This window comes from Gopherus flavomarginatus, chromosome 20, assembly GCF_025201925.1.
Source record: "Gopherus flavomarginatus isolate rGopFla2 chromosome 20, rGopFla2.mat.asm, whole genome shotgun sequence".
Taxonomy (NCBI): domain Eukaryota; kingdom Metazoa; phylum Chordata; order Testudines; family Testudinidae; genus Gopherus; species Gopherus flavomarginatus.
In genome coordinates this window covers 25263854-25274688 of record NC_066636.1, presented here as the reverse complement: position 1 = coordinate 25274688, position 10835 = coordinate 25263854, and the positions used below count along the sequence as shown (strand labels likewise).

The window sequence follows — 10835 nt, the reverse complement described above, 5'->3', positions numbered from 1 at the left end:
GAGGGGGAGGGGGCTGAGGGGCTGGGATTGATGTGAAGAGGATGGGAAGGGGGCTGAGGGGAGGGGATTGGGTGTGATGGGGAGTGAAGGGGGTGGGGGCTGAGAGGAGGGGGTTGGTGTGAAGGGGAGGGGAAGGGGGCTGAGGGGAGGGGATTGGTGTGAAGGGGAGGGGAAGGGGGCTGAGGTTAGGGGATTGGGTGTGATGGGGAGTGAAGGGGGTGGGGGCTGAGCGGATGGGGTTGGTGGGAGGGGGAGGGGGCTGAGGGGAGGGGTTTGGGTGTGACGGGGAAGGGGATTGGGTCTGATGACCGAAAGGAATTTGACCCTTGAGCATGGCAGGGGTTGGCAGCCTGTCTATACTAGGACTGAGATTCTGGGCTGCACCTCCAGTAAGCACAGCCCGGGGGTGGTGAAGGGCTAAAATGTCTGTAAGGGATTCTGAGCTCCAGAGGCTGAAGAGGCTCCCAGCCCCTAGGGAGTGCCAGACTCTTGTAAGCCCCTATAATCCTTCTCCTCCCCAGGCCTGATTGTCCAAAGGGAGCAGCAGTCGCCTGCCTGGACAGGAAGCCAAAGCAAGGGTGTTGTGACCTTCCCCTGGGAGCAGGAACAGGCAGATGGGAGAACCAGTTGACACCTGCCCAGAGGGGGAATTGGGACCATGGGGCTCTTAGGACACATACCAGCATTGGGGGAGAGATGTGTGGTGCATGGGGCAGGGATTGGGGCTGGGAGTTGCTGTAACTGAGACACCCCAGCATTAGGCTGAGCCAATAAATGGGGTTTGGGTTAACAGTTCAGGAAGAGGATGCCCCCAGCTGCCCAGGCGGGAGTGGGACAGCGCCTGGGCCAGGGAGCAGCAGGGAAGGGAGTAAGGAGGGACTGAGAATGGGCGGCTCAAGAGGGGCTGGCAGAGAGTAAGGAAATGGCTTCCACTTCCTTGTTTTTCACTTGGGCGTTGCCACAGAGCCCGCTGAGAAGGAAAGGCAGCAGCAAAACCTGAGTGAGGTGGGTGGCTCCCAATTCACTGCAGGCAGCTCACTCCATCCTGTGCAGACTTGCCAGGAGGAGGGGGAGCGCAGACTGCAGTCTCTATCCTGACAGGGGCCCTCACGTTTGCATCTCTCCTCCTGGGGATGGTCCTTGGAGCTGGGGCCTGACTCTCCCGCAGTATAACTCCACTGGCTTCCCCAGGGCTATTCCCAGTCACCCCAAGCCTACCCCTCCTTCTCCAGGGTGGGGGGCATGTCTATTGGTCCTGAGGAGTGTCTGTGATGTTATAATGCCACAGGAGCATTAGTAATAACAGTGGCTGAGATGGAAATGCCAGGCCTTACCTGTCACCCCACAGCTGAGGACTGACCATGTGCCCTTCGTACTATCCCAGCTGGGGCAGACTCCCATGTTCTCACTGAGACTGGAATGGGTGCAGCCTTTCTGTCCACACAAACTCCAGCTCTGCATCTTTCTGTCCTTGTGTGGCCATAGATGGAGAGGAAGGTGCAGCAGGCAGATACTTGGATGCCTAATGACAGATTTGAGGGTTTGGGTGGGAGTATGTGGCACTCACAGCTCAGGCCTCAGGGTCTGTATATTATCAGACTGACAGCAGGCCAAACCCCTGTTCTATAGGGGTGTGCAGCTTGTATGGTGTCCCAGGTGGTGCTGCCATCTCCTGGGATGGGTAATGGCCTCTCCTGTGCTGTCAGTCAGCTGCAGGGTCAGCCTGGATCTGGTGAGTTTTGAACTGTTCATGTGACCTTTGGGCTGGGAGTGTCCATCCCAGAGACACATGTGACTGGAGGCATGGAGCCAGAAGCTGGTGGGCAAGTGAGCCCCTGGGGATTCTGGATCCACACCATGGAAGGTGAGTCTATGCCCTGCTCAGCTGCTCCTTCACTGAGTCCTGGGAAGCAATCATCCAGGGGCTCCATTTAACAAGGTGTTAATTACCCTGGGGACACAGGCCAGTCTCTGCAGTGAGTTCTAGCACTCAGGGAGCAGCAATGCTGTGAGCACTCTCATCATGAGGCACAGTAGTGATCACTGGGCACTTGTCAGGTGCCTTGATAAGCTGTGCCACTTCCTGCCTGCCTCATCTGCGTGAGAGAGACCCAGCCAAGCAGCCTGACCCAGTGCCTGGGTTGAGGGCCCCTGGAAGAGCGCCCCGGCAGGGTCCTAACACAGGAGTTGTCCCTGTGTCAGCAGGTGCTGAGTTGAGGCTGCTGGACAACATGGCCCAGCTCACCCAGGAGCTTGGCACGGCCTTCTTCCAGAGGCACCAGCAGACAGCGGCCATGGCCGACACCTTCCTGAAGCATCTCTGTTTGCTGGACATCGACTCTGAGCCCGTCACCACCCGCAATACTGGCATCATCTGCACCATAGGTACCCACCCCCTCCCCCACATGGACTGCTGCAGTTAAACCTTGGGAGGACTCACAGCAGCAGCTAACCCAGCGGAGGTGCTGGTTCCTCTGAGGCAGTGTTTCTCAACCTTTTCAATACCAGGGGCTAGCTTGCTGCCCTCTTAAACTGTGTTAGGGAGATGTCAGGAACCGGTGCTGGTCCTCAGACTGGTCATAGAGAACCATGGCTCTAAGGGACACTGGGTTTGGATAAGAGTGTGAGGGACCCATCTAGGGGGAGCAAGGAGCACAGGTGAGCTCCTGGGGCACAAGAACAAGATGTGAGGCACCTCCTGGGGAGGGGGTGGGGTGGGAGGCACCTGCCCATCAGCAGTACTCACCTGAGCCCCATGCTGTTGCAGGTCCTGCCTCCCGCTCTGTGGAGATGCTGAGGGAGATGATTAAGGCTGGGATGAACATCGCACGCCTCAACTTCTCGCATGGCTCACATGAGGTACAGGAGGAGGGACATCACACCACGAACCCCCAGTCTCTCAGGATAGTGGTGGGATCTTTGTAGTGCACAGTTGGGGAATATCCTGCCCACTGGAGACTGCTGGGGAGCAATCCTGCCCTGTGATTGGCTGACAGTCCTGTCTGCTGAGGCTGGAACGAGGAAGATTCCTCATGTTAGGGCCCTGGGGGAAGGGGCTGGGGTGGGAAATGATTCCTGCAGATTTGGAGGCAGACCCAGGATGGGGCCCACCCTGGGGATAGAGTCCCAGAGGCAGAGCACAGAGACCCTGGGGAGAGGGGAAGGGCAAGACAGGGTCCCAGGATGGGTAAGGATTGTGGCAAAGGTGCAGAGCCCCAGGGTGGGGCAGGGTCCCTGGGGACAAGGCACAGGGCCTTTGAATGGTGCCTGCCCTAAAGACCCAGCCCTTCTTTTCCAACAGTATCATGCCAGATCCATTGAAAATATCCGGGAGGCAACTGAGAGCTTCGTCTCCAACCCACTTTTCAACCGCCCTGTGGCCGTCGCCCTGGACACCAAGGGGCCGGAAATCCGCACGGGGCTGGTGAAAGTGGTGAGTATGGCAAGATCAGCAGCAAAAAGCTGGAGTCTGCCCAGCTCTGCTGCTTAAAGTGTCCTTGGAGGGGTCAGTGAGCTGGGCATGGGGGCAATGGTTGCTGCGGGGGAGTAAGTGTGTGTGTGTGGTGTCTGCCCAGCTGTGCTGTAGAGACCGTCATTGGAGGGGTCAGTGAGCTGGACATGGGACAGTGGGTGCTGGGCGTGGGGGAGCATTGTCAGAAGGCTTGGGAAGGTGACTGTGGAGGGCTGGGGCATCGCGGGATGGGCTGCGGTGAGCAGAGCTGCTCTGGTTGGATCAGGGCAGGCCACTCTGTGATGGAGCCCCAATCCCATCCATGCTGCTGCAGGGTGAGAACATGGAGGTGGAGCTAGTGAAGGGTTCCCGGGTGACGGTCACCACTGATGATGCCTTCAAGGAGTGCTGCGACCAGGCCACCATCTGGGTGGATTACAAGAACCTCCCCAACGTTGTCAAGGTCGGTGGGAAGATCTTTGTGGATGATGGGCTCATCTCCCTGCTGGTCAAGGAAATCAGTACGTCCCCCCACACTCTGTGGGCCTCTGCACTGGCTCCCTGCCCACGCTCCTAGAGTGTCTGCACTGCTCCTTGTTGCCCCTCATGTCTGTGCTGCCCCCTCCGTCTAAGTCACCTGTCCCCTTTCCATGTGATTCCCTCACCCTTGCCCCCTCTGTGCCCCTTGCTGCACGCTTGAGCTTCCATGCTGCCCCCTCTGTGCCTCATGCTACTCCCTTGGGCAGGGTGTCTCAGCCTTACCCTGCCACTCTCTCCCTGGCCAGGTGCTGACAGCTGCATAACAGAGGTGGAAAGTGGGGGGATGCTGTGCAGCCGCAAGGGGGTCAACCTGCCAGGGGTAGAGGTTGACCTCCCAGCTGTGTCAGAGCGGGACATCCGTGACCTGCACTTTGGGCTGAAGCATGGTGTGGACATAATCTTTGCCTCCTTCATCCGCAAAGCCGCAGATGTGGCCGCCATCCGGGATGTGCTGGGTGAACGCGGCCGCGCTATCAAGATCATCAGCAAGATTGAGAACCATGAGGGTGTCAGAAAGTAACTTTCTCGTCTTCCCATCTGCCCCACCTAGTACTCACCCTCCCAGTGTCCATCTGCCCCCCATCCATCTGTTCCTATGTCCCACAGCACTTGGCCACCCCATGTCCATCTCCCAGTCTCGCTGCATCCATCCGTTCCTGTGCCCCAGTGAGCCCATCTCTGCCCTGCGTCCGTCTGTCCTTCTGCCCCCTGATCACCCTCAGCTACACACTGCACTGAGTGATCTGCCCCGTTGTCTGTGTATCTGTGTTCCCAGTACCTGGAATCCATCTGCCTCCCACCCATCCCTGGGTGCAGTCCCAGGAATCGGGCACTCCGGAACACTGCCCTATCTGTCCAGCTGTAAAATTGGCCATGGGAAAGAGAAACTCCTACCTGTGCCCTCCTCTTGCCCAAAGCTCCCGACTCTCCTTCCTGCACACTAACCACTAGACTCACTGGTTCTGTTAACACACTCTGCAGCAGTGCAGTATCCCCTGTGAGCTGGCTGGGGTGGTGGACACCAGGGCCAGGTTTCTTCTGTGCCCTGCCCATAGCACTGAGCCTGGCTCTGTCCTGGCTACAGGTTCGATGAGATCCTGGAAGCCAGTGATGGGATAATGGTGGCTCGTGGGGGCCTGGGTGTCGAGATCCCAGCAGAGAAAGTCTTCCTGGCTCAGAAGATGATGATTGGCCGCTGCAACCGTGCCGGGAAGCCTGTGATCTGTGCTACGCAGGTGAGTGTGGTCCCCTGAGTAGCATGAGCTGACCTGGACAGACCCAATCCCTCTGTGCCCAGCTGGGGACTCCAGATCCTGCCCCACCAGGTCTGGGGCACTAGGCAAAACCCCCAACCCCTATATCTGCCTGGGAACCCTGGGGACAGGGCCCCACCTGGAAATGCTGGGTGAAGTGCTGGTCTGGCGCTAGCAATGAGTATCTGGTCATGTCATCGTGTGAAACATGTCCTTGATGTCTCCCTCCCTTTCTCCCACAGATGCTGGAGAGCATGATCAAGAAGCCCCGTCCCACTCGGGCAGAGAGCAGTGACGTGGCCAATGCTGTGCTGGACGGAGCTGACTGCATCATGTTGTCAGGAGAAACAGCCCAGGGGGCCTACCCTGTGGAAGCTGTGCACATGCAGCATGCGGTGCGTACCCTGGAGAGACATAAGAGCGCTTCAGCTTGGTGCTATGGAGAGCAGAGTAGGGGTGCTGTCTGTGGGAGGAGCTTTCTCTTCCATCAGGAGGCAGTGGGGTGGGAGTGTGGCTTTGGCGGGAGCTGCCAGCTCATGGATCAGTCTCCCACAGCAGGGCATGCTGTAGGGAGGGTGGGGTGTGTTGGCTGTAGTGAGCTCATTCACCAGCTGCTTGGTTTCTCTCTGCAGATTGCCAGGGAGGCTGAGGCCGCCATCTATAACCAGCAGCTGTTTGAGGAGTTGCGTAAGGTGACCCCTCTGAGCCAGGACCCCACTGAGGTGACAGCCATTGGGGCTGTGGAGGCGTCCTTCAAGTGCTGCGCTGCGGCCATCATTGTGCTGACCACTTCGGGCAGGTAAGAGGTGAAGGGCTGGGCCTCCTGGGATTGGGGCTGGGCTCTTGGAGAGAGCATGGAGTCAGGCTGCTGTGTGGAAGCTGTACCCTTCAGGGTGCCCAGGGGAGGGAGCAGCACAGAGGAGGGGACCAGTGGGTTGGAACCTTCCCCATGGAACAATGTGTATCACTAACCCCTGGCCTGTTTAGCGCTCTTTCTGCAGGGAGCTTGCAGCACTTCCAGATCTCACAGACCGCAGTGGAGACAGGGCTATCCGCAGTGCATGGATGGGAAACTGAAGCACAGAAAGGGGAAAGGACTTGAGGTCCTTATAAGTGATAGCCAGGGATAGACTCCAGGAGTCCTGACTCCTAGTCCTCTTGCATCCCTTACCACTAGGCCCCTCCCCACCCCCCAGGCTCAGGAGGGAACCCAGGAGTCCCGATTCCCAGACCCCTGCTCTAACTACTAGACTGCACTCCCAATCTGAAATCCAGTCCGCACACCAGGCTGAATCCAAGGAATGAATATGGGAATTGGGGTTAGTTTACTCCTTTTACCCTCCCACCTTTCTCACAGGTCTGCACAGCTGCTCTCCCGCTACCGGCCTCGTGCCCTTATCATCGCCGTGACACGGAATGAGCAGGTGGCACGCCAGGCACACCTGTGCCGGGGCATCTTCCCTGTTCTTTATCGGGGGGCACAGCAGAAGGTGTGGGCAGATGATGTGGATCGCAGAGTGCAATTCAGCATAGAGATGGGTAAATGTGACCCTTCCCACAACACCTGCCTGGCTCAGCCAGCTCTTCTCTACCCCATGCCTGGCACAGTCTTCCCCACTCAGTGCCTAGTCCCAACCACTCCACCCAGCCCCCAGCAATCCCCTCCCCATGCCATCTGTCTGGCCCAACCAGCTCTCCATCCCCCTGCTGCTCCATGGGGACCCTGCCAGGGCCACCTTGCCCGCCACTGCTCCTGCCTGACCTTTCACCAGCCTGCCATCCCCTCATTCACCAGCTCCTTCTCCTCCCCAGGGAGAGTGCGTGGATTCCTGCGCTCCAATGATGCTGTGATTATCGTGACAGGTTGGAGACCTGGCACCGGCTACACCAACATCATGCAGGTGGTGAAGGTGCCGTGAAAAGCTGCTGGAAGCATCTGCCCCAGCCCCTCTCTCCCATTTCCCACACTGGGAGCTCCCTGCTTCACTCCATGCTGTGGCCCTATCTGTACCACACAGCTTCCAGGCTTCAGCCAGTAAACATTCCTACCCAAGACTGTTTCCCTGGCATTACTGAACCGGCCACCCAGGGACTCTGTGGATACATCACCAACATCACTACAGGGACTGCCCCAGACCCAGAGGGAAATGGGGGAGGAAGGTCCCAGACTCCTCAACACAACCTCCCACCCACCCACACCCCCACATCCTCCCAGCCAGGATTCTGCCGCTGCCCCAGGGAGGTCAAGCCAGGAGCTGTTATGGTCCCTGGCCTCCTTGGCAGTGTGGGGGACCCTGGGTCGGGGGGAAGGTGGCAGCTGGGGTGAGGATGATGAACACAAAGGCATGGAGCGGGTAGGGTGTTGGCACCGGAGCCATTGGGACTGGGGCCAGAAGCACGGGGCAGAGACAATTAGAACTCAGTCACACAGTGGTGTGCTGGATGGGTGGCACCCTCGGAGAGGTCGCCAGGGCAGTACAGAGCACCATCAAGGGCAGGGGAATGCCCATCCTGTGCTTCACCAGCTGAGGAGCTCCTGCCCCAGGGTTGGAGTTGCCCTGGGCTGAGACCTCAGACCTATATCTCCCCAGCTCTGACTCTGGGGAAGTTACCAGAACTAGCTCCTTCCTCCCACAGCTGCTGGAGGGAGCCTGTCCCAGCAGCTGGGTCAGGCTCTGGATCATTGGTGCTGCCAGGGCCCTGCAGCATGTTCAGGTGCCTGCCCCTGGGGGCTTCCTATGGGGCCAGGATCCTGCTGGGGTGTGGGGAGGGGGCTAATCCTGGGGCAGGGGCAGAGGAAGTAAAGATGCTCCACTGGCCCTGCTTCCAAGCAGCCAGAAACCTGCCCTTTTCTCAGGACCTTGCTCTGCTGCAGGTTCCCCAGGGCCAGCTCTAGCTTAGGGGATGGGGGTGGGGCTGATGCTGGAGGTTTTCCCCTCTCTGGGAGCAAGGAGCAGCTGGGCTGGTGCTATAGCCCCCCCCCCCCCCCCCGGTCACTCACCCCATGCATTTCTGCTCATGCCCATGTGCTGACTGGCAGTTTCCCTGTTATCTGCCATGAGTCGTTAATCTCCAACTAAACTCACTTTAATCAATCTCTGCCCAACTCCCTGTAATCCCTTTCACCAGCTGCTGCTGCTCCCAGAGGCAGTGGGACCCTAAAGCTAAATCCCACCAATCCCGCTTCTCCATGGCCATAGCAGTGCTGGAGGCTAATGGCCATGGAAGGTGCCTGGCTCCCAAGGGACAAGCTGATGGGACAGAGTCTCTGCTAATCAGTGCAAAACCAGCCTCCTTGGGGCTGCATCTAACACCCCCCAGGACCAGGCTCTAGGAGAGCATTGTAGGAGGGGGAACTGGGCTGCTTGCTCCTCTGGGATACAGGGATTTGGGATTGGCCAAGATGCGCCACTCTCCTCTCTGGACTGGGGCAGGGCCTGCCCCTGGAGCTGCTCTCTCTTCACAGCCACAGGGCAGGCCAGGGGCTGTGATTAGCCTGAGCACTCTCTGTGGTGCCTGACCGTGGCACCCAAGCAGAGGAACTGGGCAGCTGGTGGGTAAATCTGAGCTCTCCCAGCACCCGGGCCATATGGGCAGAAATGACATTTCCGAGCAAATGCTCTTTTCCCTTCCTGCAGCCTCAGTGCATGCAAGAAAACAGCCTGGATAGGGCCCTGCTGGGCCGGGCCCCAGGGACCTGCACCCACAAAGCTGATCGGTGCAGCGGGGCAGTGTAATTTCCCACCTTCTTAGGGGACCCAAAGGGTTAACTGTGATGTGGTTACTCATAGTCATCTCCTGAGGGGAGCCTGTGATGCAGTAGGGACTGTCTGTGTGGGAAGTGGGAGAGCAGGGGAGGACTTTAGGGGATGGACGATGCCAGGGACTGTAACCTGAGCTAGGTAAGGGAGGGGAAAGGTCAACACCTTTGCCCGGGAAGGGGACAAAGGAAGGGAGTGGCAGGAGGGAAGCAGTTGGAGTTTGGGCTTGGGGCTGTGTGGGCGGAATTCAGGGTATCCTAGCTAGGATCCAAGCACGCTGAAAGCCCAGGAGGACTCGGTGGAGGGGTCCTGACTGTGCCTGCAAGCTCTGCTGTAACCTGTGTTCCTGTTGTCCAATAAACCTTCTGTTTTACTGGCTGGCTGAGAGTCACTGTGGGTCCCAGGAAGAGGGGTGCAGGGCCGGACTCCCCCACACTCCGTGACAGAGCCCCCTCTGGAAGGAGCAAAGCCCAGGAGAACAGGCTTGCCCCAGGTTAGGTAGAACCTGTTCCAATTTCTATACAATGGCCCAGCCCCAGGGCTCCCAGCAGATGTCCCCTGCACCCCCCTTTTCCATGGGTGCATGGGCGAGGGAGCAGAAGGACCCTAGTGTAAGCTGTGTGGCTGAGCTTCTTGCCTGAGAGCCAGGGCCTCACTTGCACTTTACTCCAGAGGGATTCCCAGCCCCAGCGAGGGGGTCCTCTCCCTGGTGGCTGTCAGCACCACTGACCACCATCCAGACAAACAGCTGGTAGGCTGCACCGCCACACCTGGTGTTCCTAAATGGGGCCCCTGGGATGCAGGGAGCCTAAGGCCCAGAGTCAGCGTAATCTGAACTAATCAAATTAACAAGAAACCTGCTAATCAGGGCTGAGCTCCTCCTGTGTCATGGAGCCTATTTCTGCATGAGAGGTTGCTGCTAGTGCCTCCAGTGAGCAAATGTCTGGGGACGGACAGACAGACATGGGCACCTGCTGTGCAGCCCCCCCTCCCCATTGCCTCCCCCCGGGGGGCAGGTAGACAGACACTGCTGTGCCTCAGGGGCAGTACTGGGCATCCCAGCTGAGTATGGCCAGGGGCCAGCTCACTGTGTTGGGGGCCTAATCGGGGCCTGCCAGGACACTGCTGCAGGGAAGCTTGCAGCACTGGCAGTCAGCTGAGCACTGCTTTGGGGTCATGCCCTCTGCTTTGCCCCATCTTGGCCTGGCTAGAGAGCTACTGTAAGGCTGCAGCAGCTGCCTGTGGATGGTGTCAGAGCTATGCCCCAGGGCAGGGCCGGGTGGACTTGCTTTGGGCCTGCTCTGAGGGGATGGTTTCGTCTGGGTGCAGCACACACCGCAGAGGGTTCTGCTCCCTGTAGAAATGTTCATTGGCTCCAGGGGCGCTTGGATCCCCAGCACCAGTCCATTGTGCCCTATGTGACCTTGATTTAATCCATTTAATGCCTAAAGTCCAAGCTGCAATCAGGCAAGATCAACTCCCCCCCCCGCCCCCGCGTTAATAAATGGAAGAAAAACTCTAAAGATTAAACACTAATCCCAAAATGAAGGGGGGGGGGGGTCCCTGCTGCTGCCATGCAGCCAGGCTTTGCTTCCTGTTGGGGAGTGGGGGTGGCGGTACAATGCAGCCACACCCTCCTCTTGGCTCCTGAGGTGGAAGCACGGGCCAAGGGCAAACTGCAGACTCTGCACTCTATCCTTGCTTTTAAATTCCACGACAGACTTGGCCCAGTCAAGCCACCCCCTCCCCCAGCTCCCTCTGTTCAGCTAACATTGGCCACTTCCTCTCTGTGCAGCGAGAGCCTTCTCTGCAGTGCCTCCTGTCTAGAAT

The 10835-nt window shown here is 58.6% G+C and overlaps 1 protein-coding gene across 3 annotated transcripts; it reads left to right on the top strand.

The window, feature by feature from the left end:
• The first annotated feature begins 259 nt into the window (after positions 1 to 259).
• Positions 260 to 7297, top strand: PKLR (pyruvate kinase L/R). Of its 3 annotated transcripts, none has more exons than XM_050930082.1 (12): positions 260 to 491; positions 1707 to 1864; positions 2206 to 2385; positions 2768 to 2859; positions 3302 to 3433; positions 3786 to 3972; positions 4237 to 4507; positions 5076 to 5226; positions 5487 to 5639; positions 5877 to 6043; positions 6602 to 6783; positions 7057 to 7297. In XM_050930082.1, the coding sequence occupies exons 2-12, from the start codon at positions 1804 to 1806 to the stop codon at positions 7161 to 7163; spliced, it is 1683 nt and encodes a 560-aa protein (XP_050786039.1). In that variant the 5' UTR covers positions 260 to 491; positions 1707 to 1803; the 3' UTR covers positions 7164 to 7297. The 3 variants fall into 3 exon arrangements, with proteins under 3 accessions (XP_050786039.1, XP_050786038.1, XP_050786040.1); XM_050930081.1 differs by having other exon boundaries at positions 260 to 1005; XM_050930083.1 differs by lacking the exon at positions 1707 to 1864 and having other exon boundaries at positions 261 to 1005.
• The last annotated feature ends 3538 nt before the right edge of the window (positions 7298 to 10835 follow it).